General features: G+C 43.2%; 1 protein-coding gene across 5 annotated transcripts; it reads right to left on the bottom strand.

The window, feature by feature from the left end:
• Window positions 1–535: 535 nt before the first annotated feature.
• On the bottom strand, window positions 536–22,949 carry HNRNPF (heterogeneous nuclear ribonucleoprotein F). 5 transcript variants are annotated; one of them, XM_081268663.1, is made up of 5 exons: window positions 21,615–21,767; window positions 11,574–11,863; window positions 10,853–10,985; window positions 8,937–8,993; window positions 536–2,701 (listed from the first exon to the last, which is right to left on the bottom strand). In XM_081268663.1, exon 5 carries the CDS (start codon window positions 2,648–2,650, stop codon window positions 1,403–1,405), a length of 1,248 nt encoding a protein of 415 aa, XP_081124789.1. In that variant the 5' UTR covers window positions 2,651–2,701; window positions 8,937–8,993; window positions 10,853–10,985; window positions 11,574–11,863; window positions 21,615–21,767; the 3' UTR covers window positions 536–1,402. The 5 variants fall into 5 exon arrangements, with proteins under 5 accessions (XP_081124789.1, XP_081124788.1, XP_081124790.1 ...); XM_081268662.1 differs by having other exon boundaries at window positions 11,574–11,866; window positions 21,615–21,749; XM_081268664.1 differs by lacking the exons at window positions 11,574–11,863; window positions 21,615–21,767 and adding an exon at window positions 22,817–22,949.
• Window positions 22,950–23,202: the final 253 nt, after the last annotated feature.

Genomic DNA, 23,202 nt, shown 5'->3' on the forward strand with positions numbered 1-23,202 from the left:
TAAAATGAAAAAAGGTGTAGAACTACCTGGAAGTGAATTTGGACATAGTAACTTTAGTAGCAATTTGAAAAAAGGCCTCAAGTTTAAGAATATGTACAAACCAGCTAGGTACACAACACATATCTATAATTCCAGCTACTTGAGAAGCTGAGGGGGGAGGATTATAAATTCAAGATCAACTTGCTACAAGACCCTGAGTCAAAATAAAGGCTAAGGATATATAGCTCTGTGGTAAAATGACTCTGGGTTCAATCTCCGGTAATACAAAAAGTAAAAGAAAGTATGCACATCCTGTAAAAATCTGTCATTGCTAATTCTAATTCAGGAATGATGTTCCTATGGAAATAATCTTTAAAAAAAAAAATCCAGAACATTTAAACAGCACATTTTATAAAACATGTGAAAAGAGCTGTGGCTAATGGCTCTAGCTATGAACAATACTGAACTCTAGCATCATAGGGAAAAGTGGGATATTGCAAACAGCTTAAATACGGAGCACAAAAAATAGAAAACAAAATACACAAATGCATGCAAGTCAAAGGTGGCTGGGGTTGTGTCCTTCTTCATATTTGCTGGGATGTTTCCAGTCACCATTTCCACCATGCACATATTGAACATTTTTATTACTTTTATTTTAACCTCAATTCTAAGAATATAAAGATCATATATTTGATAACTAAGTAATTTTCAAATTGACACTAAAATACATTAGGATTAAAATGAGTTCTTTCCAACCACCCATTTTGCTACCTTTGCTGAGTAGATAATCTGTGCCAGTCATTGTGAAAAAGTCTTTATTTTAAGAAAAAAATTTAGTTAACAAAAAATTTAACAAGTTTCACTTAGCAAAATACACCCAAAAGGAAATCACAATACAAAGAAAGCTTTAAGTCAAGGCCTCACCAATTCCTACAGTATTAGTATTGTGTCTCAGTTCTCAAAAACTAACTTTAAAAAGCTTAATCTTAACCTAAAAATTTTAAATGAAGAAGAAAGAAAAAATAGAACAAACATGAGAAATGTTTCTCTTTGAATTAGGGATCTAGCACCTTTGAGTTCTCCAAAAAAGTACATCTCCCCAATGTATTCACTGTGGTGTTGTGTAAAAGATCCACATTTAACATACTTAAAACTACTTTAACTCAGATAACATCACTCTGAAGTATACTACCAAAATGTTAATCAAGAAAAGCGGAAGAAAATAGTTTTTAGTTTACTCAATATCACATGCTAGAAGAAAAGTTTGCATGAGAAAACACTGAAGAGGTAATTTTTTAATCCAGATTTCACAAACTCATGGTGCAAAATGGGTCCCACAGCTTTCTCTAGTTATAAACTGCTTTCACTGCTTGTTGGCTGCCTGTGAAAATTTGATTGAAATAACTCAAATGTTACTACAAAACTAGTCATATCCACCCATGCTGTTCTGACCGCTATAGCCGGCCCCATAACAGCCACTCACTGACTGGCTCTCCAGGCCACTATAGGTGGCCTGGGCAGCTGACACCCCCATGCCCTGCATCACCTGGCTGCTATAAGCCCCATTGCTGGCCCCTGTTGTTGAATTCAGGAAGAGTTCTATGTATCTGTGCTGCATGTTGGCCCTGTCTTTTGACATAGCTGCCACAGCTTCTTCATGGGTGGCAAACTCAACATCTGCTTCGCCCGTCACTCTACCATCAGGGCCAATCTCAATATGGACTCTCACAGGGTTGAGTGGAGAGAAGAAGTTGTAAATGTCGTTCTCTGTTGCTTTGTAGGGCAGCCCCCTCATGTGGACACAGTGGCCAGTGGTGCTCTGCACTGTGAATTCACCATCTCCATATCTATGGTCATACATTCCTGAGAGACAGTAACTGAGGTCTCTCCCAAACAGGTCGGTGGTAAAGCCGTAGCCATCACTCAGGCCGCTGTACTCCTCATAGCCCCCATAGCCTGCACTGTAGGCACCAGACCTCATCCTCTCCAGGCCCGCCTGCTTCACGATGCCAATGTACCTCCGGGCTGTGCCTGGCCGGTCATAGGGCCCCGGCCGCTGCACAGACATGAACTTCAGAGGCGGATCAGAATATGACCTAACTTCCTCCTGACTGCTCTTAAACACTTCGATATACCTATGCCCTATTCTCTCCTTGTGCTTCCCTAGAGCCTTTTCAGCTAATTCCTGTGAGGCAAACTGCACGAAGGCCTCCCCTGTAATCTTGCCCTCGGGGTCCACAGGCAATGTGATCCCGTTTGGCACAATTTCCAACCCTGAGAAGAACTGAACGATTTCTTCCTTTGTGCATCCAAACGGGAGTCCCCGAAGCCGCACGAAGCCGTCATTGGCAGTGTCGGCGCTGTTTGGACCACTGTGCTTCAACACCCAATCCATCTCGGTTCTGTGTGACTTGAACACCTCGATGTACCGGTGTCCCATGCTTTCCCTGTCTTTTTTCAGGGCCATTTTTACATCATCTTCTGATTCAAGTTCAACAAAAGCCTCACCACTCTGCCTGCCTTCTCTAGTGTAAATGAAATGGACACCTGCAACCCCATCGTGAATTGTGCAGTCGGAGAGAAAGTTCTGCACGTCCTCAATTGAGCAGGACCAGGGCAGGCCACGGAGTTTGACCACAAAACCTTCACCTCCCTCAGGGCCCAGCATCATGGACACTTGACAAGGCAGATGTCAGACAAGCTTGGGCACAGGTTTCTGTGGCTGGAGAAAAAAAAAAAAAAAGGCAAAAACAACTTTACATAACTTTTCATTACTATGCAAAACAATACACAATAAATAATGTCCCCATTTTTAAAATAATGCAGAAGGTTAAGGATGAGTGAAATAGAAATAGTGAGATGTACCACATGCACCTGGAATCCAAATGACTTGGGAGGTTCAAGGTAGGAGGACCAAGTAGGAGGCCAGCCTAAGCTTGGTAACTTAGTCAGACCCTGTCTTAAATAACAAAAGGCAGGTATGTGGTGGTACCCACCTGTAGTTCCAGCATTTGAGAGGCTAAGGTGGGAGATCACTTAAACCTAGGAATTTGAGGGCAGCCTGAGCCAGAGAGAGACACCAGCTTCTTAAGCTACACCATATAATTCAGCAATCCCACTACTGGGTATATATCCAGAGGAAATTAAATCAGTTGACCAAAGAGACATCTGAATTCCCATGTCCATTGCAGCACTATTCACAATAGCCAAGAAATGGAAACAAGCAGAATGTCTTGTCAACTAATGAATAAAACAGATGGAATTCTGTTGCTTAACAATAGAAGTGGATGGGGCTGGGGTTGTGGCTCAGAGGCAGAGTGCTTGCCTAGCATGCGCGAGGCACTGGGTTTAATCCTCAGCATCATTGTGTCAACCCACCAAAAAAAAAAAAAAAAAAAAAAAGGTAGAACTGGACAATACATGAAATAACCCAGGAAAGATAGATATGTGTAGAATTAAATAAGAAAGGGGGGGGGGGAGGAGAGAAAAGTTTATCTTATAGAAGTTAGGCAGAAATGGTAGTTTCCAGAGATTGGGAAAAACTGACCAATGAATACACTAAGTTAGTTAGATAGGAACAAGTTCTAGTGTTACTACACAGCAGAATATGACCATAGACAGTTACATACAAAAATTCCAAAGTTTTCACCATGAAAAAAAAAAAATGTTTAAATAGGTATTTTTAGCCTGATTAAAATATTATACACGTATGGGGTGTCTGTATACATACACACACTTGGAAATATCACATTACCCCACTAATACGTAGTTTTGCTTTATGATTGGTAAAAAAATGAATTTGGAGCTGGGCATAGTTTGCATGGATATAATCGCAGGGACTTGGGAGACTGAGGCAGGAGGATTGGAAATTCAAAGCCAGTCTTAACTTAGCTAGGTCTTAAACAACTTAGGGAAACCCCATCTCAAATAGCTTGGCGAGGTCGTAAACAACTTAGTAAGACCCTGTCTCCAAAAATACAAAGGGCTGGGGATGTGGCTCAATGATTAAGCTCCCCAGCCCCCAGAGACAATCCCTGGCACCCAATAAAATTTGGGGTTAGGGTGTGAAGGTTGGTGCATAGCACGTTTTTGTACAAGGCTTGGGTTAAATCCCTAGCACCAAATAAAAAATAGCTCTTTTGGGGCTGGGGTTGTGGCTCAGTGGTAGAGTGATCACCTAGCATGCATGAAGCACTGGATCTGCTCCTCAGCATCACATAAAAAACAAGACAGGTGTTTTTTGTTTTTTGTTTTTTTTTTTAACATACTGGGGTGAAACCTTTTCAGTATTCTCCCTGGGTGGGGTGGTATACTCTAGTTACTTGAGACCAGCATCAGCAGCTCAGTGAGACCCTGTCTCAAAAATAAAAGGCTGGGGATGTAGCTCAGTGGTAGAGCACCCTAGTTCCAATCCAAGTAAACAAAACAAAATCATCAGTATTCTCCTCAGCAATAATGCTGTCAGAATATAAGATAACAAGTATGATTCTGTTCTCCTGTCACTTCAACCAAATGCCAGTCAAGTCTGAAGCCAAACTGAAAGACAAGCAGAAAAGTCTGTATATGAGGTATAATAATAAACATACTGCAATTTACAGTAAAAAATATTTTAAACCATCAATGTACAAGATGACACTGAAGTATATGGAAATTTGTGGTCTGTATGTCATTCAGTAGTAAAGTATATATTTAGCATGTATGAGATCCTGGGTTTAATCTCCAGCATCAACGTCCCCCCCAAATCAAACAAAAACTGGTGGCTTTCTTAAGATGTGTAAACTATCATGTAGAAAAAGATTTGAGGAAAGGGAAAAAAAAAAAAAGGAAATTTATGATATATGGACTACTGAGCTGCACGGGCATCAAGGAAAACCAAATTAATGACATTATATTAGTACCATAGTGATATACAACTCATCCAAAACCACCCATGCTTAGCAGGTTAATTTTTAAATTCTTCTGAAGTTAAAAAGGCACACACCACATTGTATAAGAATTTCACTCACCTGTATCTACATCAGACCACAAATGACAAGAATGCTACCTGCATGCTTACTTGTAAATGAAGAATTGAAAAATAGCCTCTCCACACACCCCCCCAGTAATGGTGTAAGGGCACAAAAAAACAGCTCTATATGCAATAACCTGAAAATATCACCAAGACCTAACACTGAGAATTTATCTACATTATCACGATTTAGAATGCAAATGCCACATGTACTTAAGGTGTTACCCTTGCTGATGGGAAAGGGATGAGGGGGGACTAATCTATATTGCTCTCCTATGCATAAACATATTAAATCAACTGCACATACAAATTGAATAAACATGTACTTCCTGAGCACTACCTCCTAGGCCTTATTGAAGACCCCATAACTGGCACTGGTCCCCTCAGTGCAACAACATGCTGCTGTGGCAAAAAATACTAATAGCTCTCCTGCCCACTAAGGAAATTCTACACTAACAATTTAGAAATCTCCTTTTCAGGAAACGTTTTTATTGGACTTCTTAGGGTGATGACTAAGAGTGAGGCTTCCTAGGGGCTGGGGTTTTGGCTCAGCAGTAGATGCTCACCTAGTACATGGGAGGCCCCGGGTTTGATCCTCAGCAACACATATTAAAAAAAAAAGTGAGGGTTCCTTGAGCTCTTCCACTCCCATTGACAAGTCAGGCCCAACACTCTGTCCTGTTGTCCATGACCTACACTCTGGATATACTTCTCACTTATGGAAGAATCTGGAAATACTGCTTTCTGTTCCCAGCCTTAGGTCTATACATAATTCTCCTGCTGGAGAATACATAATTCATCTAACATATCATTTCTTCCTGGACTCCTATGTCCAATGACCTAGGGATCTCCCCATTCCCTAGGTACCGTTACCACCAGTTGACTTCCACAAGTCCAAGCATAACCCTGTTGAAATCCCACTCTGTAATCATATCTTCCTAACTTCACAACTGCCAATGTTCTTCATAGACCCCAGCTTCCTTATCCACCCCCCCTTCTCTCCTTATTTCTCACGACCCAGCTTAGGCTTCATGTACCATATTTCAGTCCCTTCTAAAACAGAATTTGCATGTACTTCTTTATTTTATGTGCCAATAAAACCAGACCCTTGGAAGATTCCAAGTATCTGACTGTCCCATGGCTGTAGCAGGAATCTATAAAACAAAAATTTGCCCCTTCTTATAGCTGATATCCTCACCCATACCTCTGTCCTGAACAACAACCTAGAGAAGTTATTGAACCCAGGGTGCTTTACCACTGACCTACATCCACAACACTTTTCTTTTTTGCAGTGTTGGGGATCCAAGCTGGGGCCTCACACATACTAGACAAACACTCTAGTACTCTATCACTGAGCTACACGAGCTACACATATTACCAGTCCAATTCTTTTTCATTTTTGGGGAGTGCTTAGCTAAGTTGCCCTAGCTGGTCTCAAACTTACAATCCTCCTGCCTCAGCCTCCCAAGTAACTAGGATTGATTATACACATGCATCACCACTAACATTTAACTTTCCTCATTTTCACTCATTTCCACTTTATTTCCTAATGATAAAATATGCTTCTGGCAACCTATTTAATAATAAGCCTGATGTATACATACAAATGCATAGCTCCCCTGTACCAAAAATGAACTCATCATTTTCTCTATCTCTACAACCTTCCAATAACAGCATGAATGGCCTTACCTGCAACCAGAGGCATCAGAAAATAACTGAATTCTTAACTTCTCCCAGCCTCTCAAACCCTTATGTTATCTCATTTTCCACAGGGCCCTCATTCCTAAATCCTGTTCAATATTTCTTTTTCTTTCTTTTGATACTGGAATTCAGAGGCAATTTACCAGTGAGCTACATCCCCAGTCCTTTTTATTTACTTTGAAATAGGGTCTCACACCAAGTTGTTTAGGGCCTTGCTAAGTTTCTGAGGCTGCTGGCCTTGATCTTACAATCCTCCTGCTTCAGCCTCCCAGGTTGCTGTTATCACAGGCATGTGCTACTGTCTCCTGCCCTGTGTGTTATTTCTTGATTTCCAACAACAGATATAGTGCTGAATGGGGCCTTCTTTACACCATCAGAAAGTTGAAAAATCATTCAATCATGATAAGTTAGGGACCATTTAAAGGTTTCTCACAGCTGGGTGTGATGAAGCATGCTTGTGATCTTAGGAACTTGATTCAGAAGGCTGAGGGAAGAGGATTGCATGTTTGAAGTCAGACTCGATATTCAACCATATTAGCAAGACACTCTCTTATCAAAAAAAAAAAAAAAAAAAAAAAAAAAAGAGAGAGAGACTGTAGCTTAATAGTAAAGCACCCCTGGGTTCAAATCTCCAGTACCAAACAAAATAAAAATATAAAAAGTTCCTCACAGGTATATACGCTGCACAGCAGAGTAAGAACTCATTAATTCCCTCCTTTACCAAAGGAAAGAATTTTCTTTCTGCATTTCTTTCATATCCATCTACTAATTCTAATACAAAGGATAGCCTATTTCTAGCTACCCTTGTCTCATTTTAAAAAATTTTTCCAAGCATAGGCTGGGGATGTAATCCAGTGGTACAGTATCTGCTCAGCATGTGTGAGGCCCTGGGTTCAATCCCTAGTACCAAACACTCCATCAAAAAACCCAACCCAGGGCTGGGGATGTGGCTCAAGCGGTAGCATGCTCGCCTGGCATGTGTGCGGCCCGGGTTCGATCCTCAGCACCACATACAAACAAAGATGTTGTGTCCGCCGATAACTAAAAAATTCTCTCTTAAAAAAAAAAAAAAAAAAAAAAAACACCAACCCAGGGGCTGGGGGTGACTTGGCGGTAGAGCTCTCGCCTATCAAGTGGGAGGCCCTGGGTTTGATCCTCAGCACCACAGAAAATTAAATATTAAGTAAATATTCTGTCCAACTACAACTAAAAAATAAATATTAAACAACAAAAAACAATCCAACCCAATCATAGCTCAAGCTTTTTTTTTTTGTTTTATTCTGAGCTACATACACCCCCAATCTCAGGGATTTGACACACATGGTAATTCTCCCTCCAAATATACCCTGCCCAACCTTCTTTCTAGCTAAATCCTGCTAATCCTTTAGGTCTCTGCTCCAATAGCTCATCTTTCCAAAAGATCTTCCCATTATCCACAACCTAAAACTCATGGTCCTACATTCCCATAGTACTCTTTTTGTGGTTTAAAGTGTCTTAAAAACTGCATTGGATATCTACCGGGAACAGACTCTGTTCTGTTGTCCACTGTGACCTCATCCTCAGCACAGGCCTGGCACAGCAGGACCAAGATTAGCAAAGGATTAACTGGCCAATGTGGGGTCAACAGCTTCCTCAAGAATGCAGCAGCCTAGCTAGGCATGCAAGAGAAGCATAAAACAACACAGACATTTCTTTTTTTTTTTTTTTAAAAGAGAGAGTGAGAGAGAGAGAGAGTGAGAGAGAGAGAGAGAGAGAGAGAGATATGAGAGAATTTATTTTTTTTAGTTTTCGGCGGGCACAACATCAATGTTTGTATGTGGTGCTGAGGATCGAATCCGGGCCGCACGCATGCCAGGCGAGCGCGCTACCACTTGAGCCACATCCCCAGCCCAACACAGACATTTCAAAGAATGACTTAAAATGACCCCTAGTAGAAACCCTTACAGATTATAAATGTTACTTCAGATACAAAGTGATTTCCTCTCTGAAGGTATGAGAAAAAAAGCACTTTTTTCCTGAACCATCCCTACATTTAATACACCTATTGCTCATTTTTACTCCAGAATCAGTTTTATACCCCATTTTCTAGAAGCCCTTAACTTTTCATTAACTAAAACTCAATTGAAAATAGTGGAGTCCTGTTCAAAGTTAGATTTAAAGTAGTGGCAGAATATACTTTAAACTTCTAAGAAAAACACTTTCTGTTTAACAAATGAAATGTAACAAAAAAAAAAATGACTTTTCTTACCTCAAGGAAAGATGGATGCCTTCAGTGGGAGACACTTAAAGTAGGTAACAAATTGTCCTAAAAACAACAACAACAAAAAAGAGATTATTTGTTACAAAGAGAGTGAGAAATAACTTTAAGCTCCAACAGGCCAGAGAGACCCTTTATATCCCTGGGTGGACACGGTTAAATTTCACAATACCCATCCCAACAGCAATTCGAAAGTTTACCTTTTCATAGGGTAATATAGAGAACAGAAGGGAAATACCCCATGGGAGAAAATTGAAATACTGATAGGAGGAAAAAGAGAGCATGTCTAGAGATGAAAGTGGCAGCTTGCCTTTCACTGGGATGGGCACCCTGACAACACTATTCGCTAGAAATTGTTTTACTTAATTTACAGTTTACAAGAATCCCTCTGGGGGCAGTGTGGAGACACTCAAAGGACTCCCAGTTTTATTTGGTAACTAACTTTGAGCAAAATGTATTCGATCTGACATTGATCTTTTAATTATCCGAAGAGAGGAGATGTTGAAATATGGTTTTCAGTAGGAAAAACAACTACATTCTCAGTCACCTGAGAAAGCTGTCTCCAAAGAACTAGGCATGGGCTGAAGTCTATGGAATATTTCTGAGAATTAAGTAGTATTCTTAGTTTTGAAAATGTGAAATGGGAAAGTCAGTTAACCCTGCTGAATCTGTAGTCTTAGAACAATTACATCTGCCTTGTCTTACAAACTTCCTGTGATTATTTCTTAAGATACTGCTGAGGGACTATACAAATGGAAAGTAATAGTTATTGGGAAACTTATTAAGAAATGGTAGTTTGGGGTTGGGGCTCAGTGGTAAAGCACTTGCCTACCATGTGTGAGGCACTAAGTTTTAGTCTCAGCACTACATATAAATAAAGTCAATTGACAGCAACAAAAACACACACACAGACACACACACAAAAAGGAAAAGGTAGTTTAAAATACCCTGGAATCAAGTTTTCAAAACCCTTCAACTTCCCATATCCTGTCTCTTGCAGGCAGAAAAACCTTATAGAGCAGATCCATTTCTGCCCTTGTTTATTCCAGCTCCAAAGATTTTTAACTTAGTCCACCCACTAACACCTGAGGCCCCTCTGGGAGACATACAGCTGGAAGCCAGGTCACTTTAATTCCTTCAGAGAAGTTTCTAACACTTGAAAGCACTAAAACTGTGTGTGTGGGTGTGTTTAGAGGCAGATTAAAAAACCCAGTCTTACTGCTAACAGCACAGCAACTGTAATTGAGTGTATTTAAAACAAACAAAAACAACAACAAAAAAAACACCACCACACAAAAAACTTCTCCCGTTTTCAGATTTAGCTGTATGGAGTGCTGGGAGGACTTTGCACAACTGCCCCCTGGAGACAAGATGGTGTGACAGTGTAGCCAGCCGAATTCTAGATCGATGGTTCTCAAATCTGAGCATGCACAGGGATCACGGAGGGGGCTAGAGAAAACCCAGACGCGACTGGGGACTGATATTGTCCTGCGTTTCTAACAAGCTCAAAAGAATATGCTCTTCCCCACTCGGTGATACTGGTTAGACTGGATTTACACCGCCTTCAGGTAGTTCTAATCAAGATAAACAGGGTGCGCCTTTAAATCCTTGGCTAGTTGGGTCTATCAGCCGAGTAAACAGGGCAGTTCAGGCACCACCCACGTTGTTCTTTTGTTTAGGACAGGGGCTCGGGTGGGACCCTGGCCTCGCCCTCCTTTCTCATCTCAGCGTCCCCAGCAGTTTTCACTAGGAGCCCACCCCTCCCTCTATTTTGTAAATGAGTTTGAACCTCCCGGTGGCGGCGAGTTTCCAGCCAGGTTATTTTACTCAAAGTTCTACTCAAGTCAAAAGTCCCCAGGAGCAGAGGCCGTGAGGGCCACGCCGCGGACTTTTCTGCTAAGACTTACCACTGAGGAAGGTAGGGCTGATTTCTTTCATCAAGTAAGCGCGGCTCGCAGCCAGAGAACCTCAAATTCCACCGACGCTTAGAAACGTAGAACGCTCTGGGGAAAGTCCAGGTGCATCTTTTTTGTTCTTAACCTGAAAAGGAAGTTCAAATCGCTGGAGCAAGTGCTTTTTGTGAGGGTCGAAACCCCAGGGGCGCGGCACTGTTTTGGCGGGAAGCAAGGCCGAGATCCGGTGACAAGGTGACGGCGTTCCCTCCGGCCTCCACCTGACGAACCCACAGCCCGGAGAGCTCCGGCCGGGCAGGAAGGTCGGCCCGGGCCTGCGCGGGCTCGGGCTCCGGCTTGGGCGGGAGCTTCCGGGCGGGGGCGGGGCGAGCAGCGGGGGAGGGGGACTCAGTGCCTCTCGGGCGGAGTGGGGGAGGAGCTGCTGGAGCTCCTCCAGGGGCCCGCGGGCAGCAAGGGAAAGCTCGGGAGGACGGAGCTCACCCGCCGCATGGGGTGGGGAGAAAAGCGCCCCGGCGGCGGCAGTGGGAGCGGGTTTGGGGGGGAGGGCGACGAGCAGTTACAGGCCGGAGAACTTCCCGACGGCCAGAGAGTTACCAGGTCAGGTTTACGTCCTGAGGTCCGGGAGGGAAAGCCAGAAAGGGGTCTGGGACGGGAGGGTAGGGAGGGGAGAGACAGAGGAAGAGCGCTGGGGGGCAAGTACCCCCGCGCGGCTCACCACGCCCGGACTAGGCCGTCGGGTCCGAAGTACGGGAGCAGAGGCCGCGTGATCTAAGCCGGCGGCCGGACGTGGGTCACGGGGTGCAGAGGAGGAAGTGCCGCCGCCGGGCCCGCCAAGATGTCACCAATGGGAAACGCGTTCCTGCAGGTGCGGCCCGCGGCCCGCGGCCCGCGCGGTCGACCCAGGCAGGAAGTGGGGGTAGGAGAGAAGAAAGCAACGGGGAAGACAGTTCTCAGTGAGTTCTAGAAAGGAGCCAGGCAGCAACCGGTCAAAGTCCACAGTACCAGCTACTGGAGAGGGGAGGCAGCGTGGAATAGAAACCATCAAATTAAAAACAAATGATCTCTGAAGGAGGTTAGATTCTACAGTGGAAAGGTGGAAGCAATATTTTGTACATTTGAACATGGACTCACCTATTTTAAGACAACTTTAAAAATGCAGTTCATAAAATAGTTGCTTGTCAGCTATAAATTTTATGAAACTTAAATTCTACTTCAAATGAGCCACTAGAATTATAAAGTAATCGTGGTAATGGGCAGTGACTATTTTGTTAAAGAATTAGAAAATAAATTTTGTTATTGTGGATTTCTTTATTTCTTGAAAAGACCCTCATTGGTCTGGGGTGGTTGTGGCTCAGCGGTAGAGCTAGCTAGTAGGCGTAGCAAGTGTGAGGCCCTGGGTTTGATCCTCAGCACCACATAAAAATAAATAAATTGTATTGTATTCAACTGAAAAATAAACTTTTAAAAAAGACCCCTCATATTAAGAATAGAAATATTTACAGATGAAACCTGGTGATGTATATGTTTATTTTCATTATACTTTCATTTGACATTTAAAAACCGTCTTGGGAGAAAGGATGGTGCACTTAACCACTAGGCCACATCCCAAGCCCCTGTTAATATTTTGTTTATAGACAGGTTCTCACAAATTGTGGAGGCTGACTTTGAACTCCTGCTCCTCCTACCTCAGCCTCGAGGGCGGCTGGAATTACTGTCATTTTTAAAAGAAAAAAGTTTTCAGAATTATTTACTAGAGATAATCACCACTTTGTACGAGTTATAGGGAAAAGGTACTGAGAATATTGTGATGCAGAAGGGAAACTCACAATAGTAAATCAGCCAGTCCTTCCACAGAATAGCTCCAAGGGGGCGGGGGCATGGCATTTATCCATCCAAAAGCTTTTAAAGATTTCAAGGACAAAACAAGTCAAGGGACATATTTTGCCCCCCTCCACACACACACATAGGGGTTGAACCCAGGAACATTCTATCTCTGTGCTATACCCCTAGCCCTTTTTATTTTGAGACAATATTTCCCTACATTCTTACATTGCCCCGGCTGGCCTTGAACTTACCATCCTTCTACCTATACCTGTGTGTGCTGCTGTCCAAGCAGATTTCGCTCTTGATTCAAACTGGTAAATATTTGTAGGGCAATAAGGGAAATTTAAACATTGACTAGAAATTTACACTTTAGGTCTGACAGAATTGTTTTAAAAAATGAGGAAGTTAATTTTTAAGAGATACATCCTGAAATTGTCTGATTGTTAATTGAAGCTGGGTGACTGGTGGTACATGGGAGTTCATTTTTATTATACTTTTTACTTTTGAATGTTTGAAATGATATAAAAAAATAACAAGCTATCAACCCTAATTCCTTGCTTATTCTTAGTATAAAGGATTCTCAGGCTTCAAAATCCAGCTATCTAAGTGAGAAAAACACTAAAAATTCCCACATTCAAGAAGTGAAACAATATTGTGAAGGAAAATTAGTCATAAAACTGGCTTGTTTTCAGAAAGAGTGCTCTATTTGGTAATGGTCTTAACTGATAAGCATTCTTTAAGTGTGCTTCTTAAAGTCCTCTTTCAAAAATACATTCTTGGTAATTTATATGATCAGTTTGCATTTGACCATGTATTTCATTTGAATATATTTGTTACACTTGAGTGGTTTTTTTGTATGCCTTAAATTAACAGTTTTGTGACTAAGTCAAGGCAAGTGTTATTATCAATCAAGTTATGTTTTGTCTTGTGAGGGTGAAGAGGAAGAAAGAGTATGTGCAAATGACTTGAGCCAGGGAAGAGGAAAACTGCAGTCTGAATACAATGAAAGGAGGCTGCAGACAAGATTCTTTTTCTTTTGTACTAGGAATTGAACCTAGGGGCAGTTAACCACTGAGCCACATCCCCAGCAATTTTTATATTTTATTAGAGACAGGATCTTGCTGAGTTGCTTAGGGCCTAAGTTGCTGAGGCTGGGTTTGAACTCGGGGATCCTCCTGCCTCAGCTGGAATTACAGGCATGCGACACTGTGCCTGGCCAGACAAGATTCTTCATATCCTTGAAGGCCCACTGTGACATTTTATATTCTAAGATCAGTGGAAAGTTTTGCTTTTTAGAACAATTCAGGTGCTATATGAAAATGAATGGTGCACAGGGAGCAGTGGTGCATGCTTGTGATGCCAGCTGAAGCAGGAGGATTGAAAGTTTTAGGCTAGCCAACAGTTTAGTGAGATCCTAAGCAATTTTTTATATCACTTCAAACATGTAGCTCAGTAGTAAAGTGCCCCTGGGTTCAATCATGGTACCCCCCCAAAAGAGAGACTGGTGAGAACTGGAGAAATGTGAAAGATTTTGAGTGACAGGCAAAAAAAGGTGCCAAACTTTAAAAGAGATTTGACTATTCAGCAAAAAATGTGCACTTATAAGATGGTGGGAAAGACGGGCATAGTCTCCACCTTCATAAGTCTACAGAAGAGTGGAATATAGGAAATCAATAAATGACAAGTTTTGATGGGGATTAACTCAGATTGGGGTTCTGTGTGAGTGATGGGGTGGAAAACAGTAATAGAATTTCATGTGGAATGAAGGTAAGCATCCCCCTCTCCCAAATAGTTATGGTTTAAATATAGAAGGTAGAAGCTCAAATATAATGTTTTCCCTTTGTACCCTGCCTACCTATTCCTCCTGGACACTTGTTAGAAATTTTTATTTTTCATGTAGCCCCTTGTCACACAGTTCCTTTGTATTAATATTTTTGTGGTAAATTCTTTTGGGATACAGTATATGCTGCTCATATTTGTTCTCCATATGAGGTTGGATGGGTCTGAGGAATAATTTCATGGTGGTATAGTATATGAGCAGAACCTAGACTATTTATTTATTTATTTCATTGTAGTTGGACACAATACCTTTATTTTATTTTTATGTGATGCTGAGGATCGAACCCTGGGCCTCACATGTGTGAAGCAAGCGCTCTACCACTAGAGCCACAACCCCAGCCCCTAGACTATTTATTATTACTGTCTTCTGATTCTGCCAGAAATTGTATTTAATGGCCTCAAAAAATCTCTTCCAACCCAGCAATATTTTTAAAGTCCCAATAAACATATCATGCAAGTCTGGACCAGCTTCATCAAAAACATGTACCCACATACATCATTATACTTAACTTTTCAGGGGGCTGATGGATCTGAAATGAGGAGTCTGAGCCAATCCATACACAACACTATCATAAGAGTTATAAAGGACCAAGTTGCTATTGTTTCATTATGCTAACATTTCAAATTTTACTCCATCACTACATTTTTATCCAAAGGGAATGTCATGATGCACTATTTTTTAACTCTGAGGAGGCCCTTTATTTAGTATACTAAGTTAAATCTGGGATAATACTACTGTTTTCTTCAGTGTTCATTTCTTCAATTTTACCTTACACTATATTTTTTGCATATCTGTATTAAGGGGATGGGGCTCAGTGGAAGTGCACTTGCCCAGCATGTGTGAGGCACTGGGTTCAAAGATCTGTCAACAACTAAAAAAATATTTAATAGGAAAAACTAAAAAACAAACAAACAAACAAAAAACACCAAAAAAACCTTTACATCTGGGATTGATGTACTTACTGCTGAAGTACATCCCCAGTCCTTTTTGAGATAAGGTCTAGCAGTTGCTCAGGCTGACCTGGAACCTGTGCCTCAGCCTCCTGAGTTGCTGGGACAACTAGTGCCTAGCTCAGCTTAAATTTGTTCTCCACTGAGAGAAACATTTCCTCATTTGGATTCATATTGGTAGTTCTCTTACCCCAGCTAGTAAAATCACAGCATACCTAAGAAACATGTTTAGATTCAACTAAAGAAAACACAACTGAAAGAAGCAGAGGTGGGGATAAGGATCCTAAACTACCACGGCCTGAGTCAAGGTTCCTTTACCCTTCTCCCCTGAGCAAAACCACTAAGAGCAGTCAGATCCTGGAGCTAGGCAAGCCTCAAGAAGTCTGTGGTTTGGGTTCCTTGTCTCCAGAGACACCTCTGCAATGCCAGCCCATAGTCCTGGCCACACCAAGAGTCCAGACAGGAACTATAGCTCCTAGTGATTCCTTGTTTCTAACTTCAAAAGAACACAGCATTCTGTCCTGGGGGATGCCATAGAGAAAAGGAGGAGGAAAAGAACTTAGAAACTTGGCAATGAAAAGAGTGAGGGGCTCTAGCTCCCAGAGAAAAATACATATTTCTATCATAGGCAGGCTTCAGGAAGCAATTTGTGCTGAACAAAACCATAAATATTTTAATAGGAAAAAACCCAATCAAAACCATGAGTAATTTCAGATACTCCATTACAGAATTTTTTAAAACTTTCTGGAGCCTGGTGTGGTGGTGCACACCTGTAATCCCAGTGACTCAGGGAGGCTGAGGCAACTCATCGAGACCCTCCCTCTAATAAAATATAAAAAAGGACTGGGATGTGGCTCAGTGGTTAAGCACCCCTGGGTTTGATCCCTGGTACCAAAAACAAAAGACAAATTTCTGGTACCATAGATCATTAAATTCATCCCCAATTACTACCAAAGGGGGGGAAAAACCCTTATTGATACAAAGGAAGAGTGGCCTAGAAAAATCAAGTGGAAAAAATAATCATGAAACAGAGGGAGGGGGAAAAAACATAATGGAGTAGAGATTTAGAGAATATACTTTTTCAAGTCAGTTTTCTCTATAATTTAGAAGTTTCACCAACATATGGCTGGATTGTGTTCTTTTAAAAATATACTGATAGAGCCAAGCTTACTGGCACACGCCACTGCCTAGTGGCACAGTGCCAATTGCTCAGAATGGCTGAGACCAGTCTGGGCAACTAACTTAGTGTGATACCCTATCTAAAAAGAAAAAGGGCTAGCAACATAACTCAGCAGGGGAGCGCTTACCTAGGATTAGAGAAACTTTGAATCCAACCCCCAGCACCACACATACACACAAAAGCAGAAGAGGAGCTTAGACAGGAAAATAAAAAGAATGGAGTTGTCAATGATGGATCGTTTTTTGTTTTGTTTTTTTTTTCTTTTTTTTTTTTTGCAGTGTATATATATATCTACAGTTAGGACTTAAAAGAGACAGACAAAAATTTATAAAGTCAGCACCACATGAGATGTCTTGTAATAGAAAGGGCATACTTTCTAATAAGAATTTAGGGGTTATAAATTTTAGTATACCTTTTTTTCCTTAATAATTGATTGCTGCCTTTTCTGTCTCAAGAAATCACATGGATATTTCACTAACTTACAATGTTCTGTTGCTTTGACCTGTACTTTTACACTTAGATTTATAATCAACCTGAAACTGATTTTCCATTTCCAAAAGTTAAATTTACTCACAAACTCGAATGCCAAAATCCTAAGCAAATGTTAGCTCAAATCCAGCAATACACAAAGCAATAACATTATGCCAATTTGGATTTCAGGATTGCAAATGTACTCTACCATTTCAAGGTCATCACTGCAGTTTAACACTTATCAATGGAGATAAAGTATGAAGTAAGGTAATTTTTAAGTGTTTTATAAGACCTACTAAGTTAATGTGTCAAGAAATAATTAGAAGGGCTAGAAATGTAGCTCATTATTAGAATGTAGGGACATATTAACCAGTATGAAGGGCTCCCACTGGCCAGACACTGGATCACTAGAGAATCAAAGAATCTAAAAGATGCCTGAATTACAACACATCCTAGAGGGGCACGCCTGTAATTCCTGCAGCCAGGAGGCCAAGACAGGAGTTCAAAACCAGCCTCAGCAAAAGCAAGGCACTCAGTGAGACCCTGTCTCTAAATAAAATACAAAATAGGGCTGGGGATGGGATGCAGCTCAGTGGGCAAGTGTCCCTCAGTTGTTCAATCCCTGATACAACATCAACAAACATGTCCTGTATGTTAAAATCTATGACTTCATGATGAGACTAGAAAAATTTTCCACCTTCGGCACATAGTAGGGATTAGAAATCCACTTCATTATGCTGAATATTGGTAAGCATAAAAAAGAAATCAAACCGGGGGCTGGGGGTGTGGCTCACTGGTAGAGTGCTTGCATGCCATGCATTAGGCACTGGGTTCAATCCTCAGCACCACATAAAAATAAGATACTGTGCCTACCTAAAACTAAAAAAATAAATATTGAAAAAAAAAAAAGGAAAGAAAAAAGAAATCAAACTGGGCACTGTGGCACATGCCTGTAACTCCAGCAACTTGGGAAGCTGGGGCAGGAGAATCACACAAGTTTTTGGCCAGGCCTTAAACTGAGTGAGACCCTGTCTCTACTGCCCCAGTACCAAAAAAGGGGAAGAGAAAAAAAAAAAAAAAAAAACCCTCAACTGGCCCTTCAAATAGAAAGTATAGCTAGGAATGGTGGCCCAAACCTGTAATCCCAACTACTCAGAGCAATTTAGCAAGACCCTATCTCAAAATAAAACAAAGCACATCTTAAAAGTAATCAAATGATTAATAAAAGAAAATTGATCACTTTAAGATGTATTTTATTTTGATGACTAAGAAAAAATTATAAGGCTGGGTATGTGCTCAGTGGTTAAGCACCCATAGGTTCAATCCCTGGTAACCCCCCCTCCAAAGTAGGAATATAAAAATTAAAATAGAGCTAATTTGTGAAGCAAATTGTTATATGCATTTATGAACATGACACAGTGAACCCCACTCTTATGCATAACTATAATGCATTAGTAAAAACACTTAAAATACATCACTATTTGGAAACCACTGAAAAAACCAAGGGTCTAGGCAATAATCTGCAAGAGTTACATCATAAAAAAGAACACTAATGAATTAAAGCCACTGGCAGGACCACAGCACCTCAAATGAAGTACTCTTTACAAACTCATCAAAATCAGAACACCTTATACAGGTCTACTACCATTTTATAGGAAATACAAAACGCAGAGACTTAAAAACGTCATAGGAATGTAATAAACACCCAGCACGGAAAAGGAAACTTTACAATGGATCAATCCGATATGTTCAACAAATGTCGCAGGGAAGATCTTTTAAGACAAGGGATGCTTTAGATCACTAACATATAGCAGCCACTTACCACAGTAGAAATGTGATAGATATAAAATTGATATGTGCTATTAAGAGCAAATTCATACTGGGCTTTGAAGGTGTCACATGAAAGGAAAACTCGCACTATATTTCTAGTGGATAGTATTTGCTCTTAAGAAATAGGATAATAAGACATTTTATATCTACCAAATATAAGGTGTGACCTTGTTTGGATCCTGACTCAAACTAACCACCTATATAGAAATATTTAAAGCTGGATGGGGCTGTAGCTCAGTGGTAGTGCTTGCCTAATAGGCTGGAGGACCTGGGTTCAATCCCCAGCACAGGGGGGGCTGAGGATTAATGCACAATACTTTTGAATTAAATACCTGGTGTCAACAGGTGTGATAAGGGTATTATGGTCTACGAGCCTTTAGAAAAGGGAGGAATGTTCATGAATAAGACTTACTGAGGGCCATGGGTATAACTCAAGAGTGCTTGGCTTGGCATAGGTGAGGCCCTCAACAACAACAAAAATTTAAAAACTTAAATAACTGGTCTGGCATTTGCTATAAACTACGCTTGTCTTAACTGAGCTCAGTTCTCCCTCTGCCCATCTTGCTGGCCTCCATAAGAATCTCTACTCAGAACAAGGTGAGGATTGGGGCCCAGGCATAAGTCTGTCCCTGTCAAACCTAAGTCCCAGTTCTCCACCGGCCCCAACTACAGGATTAATAATAATCCCCTTTAGAGTAGTTATAAGCACCTGATTAGAAAATGGGTTAAATTACCTAGCTCTGTGCTTGGTAAGGGGTTAATTATGGTTAAATACCACACCTCTCTCCTGTCTCTGGGTTGGCAATGATTGGCCACAGGGGATTAAAAAAAAAAAATCACTCTTTACACAATATTTTCTCTTAAATCAATTTATATTTTTGCCTTAATATTTTATGCTTAAAAGCTCTGTAACACCATCCTGAAGTGAAAATTGGAGTCACTTGCAGCTTAAAAAAGAAAAGAAGCTGGGGTTGTAGCTCAGTGATAGAGCGATTGCCTAGGACGTGTGAGGCACTGAGTTCAATTCTCAGCACCACATATAATAAAATATAGGTCTATCAACAACTAAAAAAAATAAAATTTAATTTAAAAAAAGGGCTGGAGGGGGCGGGAACTTTTGTAATCTCAGCTACTCTCAGCTGACGGGGTCTCGAAATTAAAAGGGCTGAGGATATAGCTCAGGGGTAAAGCTCGGCCTGGGTCCAATCTCTAGTGTTACATAAAACAAACAAGAAACGCAATCACTTAATAATCATTAAAAATAGAAATTTAGCCTAACTGCATGACCAATGTGATTCGGCAACCTGTATACTCAGAAAAATGAGAAATTATACCCCATCTGATTCAAATGTATGATATGTCAGGATTAAAAAAAAAAAGAAAGAAATTTAGCCGACTGTGGTGGCGTAATCCCCAGAGACACAGGCACAGGCAGGAAGATCCCAAGTTCAAAACCAATTTAGAAGACCCTGTCTGAAAATTAAAGAATTATTAAAAGGCTCAGTGGTTAAGCGCCCCGGTTTCAATTCCCTGGTACCAAAATATAAAAAAATTAAAAGGACTGGGGTTTTAACTCAGTAGTTCAAACTCCCTCCCCCACAAATTTAGTGGGGGTGACAGCAGTGTGCTGGGGTCGATCGAACAACAAATAGAAATCTACTCTTCTTCATTTATTATTTTTGATACTGGAAGACTGAACCCAGGGCGCTCTACCACTGAGGCACATCCCTAAATCGTTTTTAAGTTTTTATTTTGAGACGGGGGTTACGCTAAAATTGCCTAGGTTGGCCTGGAACTTATGCCTCAGCCTCCCAAATCGAATCGCTAGGAAAATAGGCGTGCGCCACAGGGCCCCGACTACTTTTATTTTTAAATAAAATAAATCTTTCCAGAAATTAGCACTGAAAACACCACTTCTTACTTAAAAACACCAATATATCTTTGTCTAACCTGAGGTATTTTCATTCTTATTAGAAACTTAGAAATATTTAACTTTTAAAAACTTGATCACAGTGGACAGAACGAATTATATTAATCGACACTCTTCGGATGACTTTCTGACTTAAAAGATCCAGTCTTCAAACTCCCAGCCCACCAGGTTCAGCGCCCGCCCGCACCCCTCCCCCCAGCTACCCAGCCCGCCCGCGACACTGGCGGCTGCGGCAGGCTCGGCCACATGGCCCCTCCGCGCGCCCGCCCCAGCGTGCTCTGGGCCCCGGCGGCCAGCAGAAGCCCCCCGCGACCCACCGCAGTTGCGAAAACTGGGAGACCTACTCCCTAGTCCTAACTGCCTGCGGAAGGCAACGCCGCTGCCTCGGTCGCTGCGGGAGGAAGGCCGCGGGCCCTTAGTCCCGTCCCGGACCGGCTCGTAGCAGGGCGGTATTCTCCTGGAGACGCGAGAGGGGATTCTTACGCACCCAGGGGCGGTCTGGAAAATTAGCCGAGAGAGTGGTCGAGCCCCGAGCGGCCGGCCATCTCCGGGACGCTCTGGAAGGGAGGGGGCGAAGGTGCAGCCGAGCCCAGGTCGAGCACACAAGTTCCTGGGAGCAGCGAGGACCAGCAAAAATATTCAAAAACACAAAGAAGTAGATCAAAAGCAAGAAGAAGTGACCAACTAAGATCCTGAGTCAAATATTTTCACTCAAAACGCAATTACGATACCTCTAAGAGCAGGGGACAAACGCAGAGACCGGCGCTCCGGGAACACGCGCCGCCACGAGGAGGAAGAAAAGGCCGCGGGCACTGCAAGCCGAGGCTCGGGCCCGGCGTGGGAGGGGGGCGGAGTCGGCCTCCCTCCCCCAAGTCTTGTGCAACTCGCAGCGGCTCCAGCCACGTGAGCGTCCGCTTTCATTTCAAAGAGCTCTCCAGTACTCGGAGGGTCCCGGGCTTGCCCGGAGGACTTACTCTCGCCGGCGAACGTAGGTTTATACTCGCCGCCAGCAAACGGAGGCCGAGAAACCCGCCAGCCCCGTCCCAGGACATGTGGCCTTCGGCAAACCACCGCTCCCAAACCCCGAGTCCCAGTCAAGGGATGGGCCTCGAGTGTGAGGCCTTGGTCATCTGTCTGACCCCAAATTCCAACCCCGCAGTCCTACCCTAGTGGGACCAGTCCCCTGTAGGCCTCTGGTGTGCGCCCCTAGACCTCGGATCCCGCCTCCCTGACCACAAATCCCAACCTCACCGGCCCACTCCAGTGGGACCAGTCCGCATTCCGCACTCTGCCTCCGGTGTGCGCTTGCAGACCTCAGAACTCGCTTCCCTAACCCCAAATCCCAATCACGCGGTACCATCCCCAATGGGCCCAGGGCCTCCCACCCCACCTCCGAGTGCGGTCCTACGCCACGGATCTCGGATTCCGCCTCCCTGACTCCAAATCCCAATCCCAAATTCCCACCACTAGTGAATCCAATTCCTGGTCGGCTTGGTTGTTTGGCCCTAGACTTGGACCCCCAGTCGCCCGTCTGGTCGGCCCTCACCTTGGGCGCCGATTCTCCACGCTCCCGCTCTCACACCCAACACCTAGGTCGTCCCCCCGAGCACCTAGAGGAGGGTGGAACGCGGGGGACTTGGCAGTTGTAGTTGAGGCAGTTGAGGCTTGTTTACCATTACCATGGAAACGCCCGGCAGCGCGCTCGGGGCGGGGCTTCCAAGGGGCGGGGCTAAGCGCGCGGCAGGCCCGGGTCTTCGGCTCCCGCCCGTCGAGCGCACGCGGCGCTTCCGGAAGCTCACCTGCTCCCGGCGTTCCCAGCCCAGGCCCGGCCCCACACCCCGGATACTCGGAAAACAATCACCCCAGGGGCCCACGTCCCCGTCCCACTGCCAGCTGCCGGCGTAACAGCGAACTGGCCTCCCTCGAACCCCACCTTCTTCAGGAAGACACGGCGCAGTCCTGCTTCCACGACGGAGCCGGAAGGACGCAAGGACCAGGACGGGGTGGAGCCTCCGCGGCAGACGTCGGAGGGCGAGACCGCGACGGCGCCACTGTGACGCGCCCAAATCGGAGCCGAGGATTGGCCAGTCGGGGGTGGGGCGGGGTCAGGGAAGTGGGCCCGTCTCTCGCGCGGGCGGGGGGAGTACAGTGGCGGCGCAGGCGCGATTGCTGGAGGGAGGTCCCAGTGACCGATCACGGACCACTGGAGGACACTGATCACTGGGTGAGCCCTGCTGTTCATCGAAGCGGAAGCCCAAAGGAAGTTTGATTTAGAGATCAGCGTGGGAGAAGAAAATGAGAGTTCTTATTCAGGAAGAA

Source organism: Spermophilus citellus (assembly GCF_964194105.1).
Source record: "Spermophilus citellus genome assembly, chromosome: 15".
In the NCBI taxonomy this organism is placed as follows: domain Eukaryota; kingdom Metazoa; phylum Chordata; class Mammalia; order Rodentia; family Sciuridae; genus Spermophilus; species Spermophilus citellus.

Bases quoted from the DNA above. Each gene is read 5' to 3' on its own strand.
- HNRNPF (XM_081268664.1), bottom strand. From the start codon at position 2,650: ATGATGCTGGGCCCTGAGGGAGGTGAAGGTTTTGTGGTCAAACTCCGT.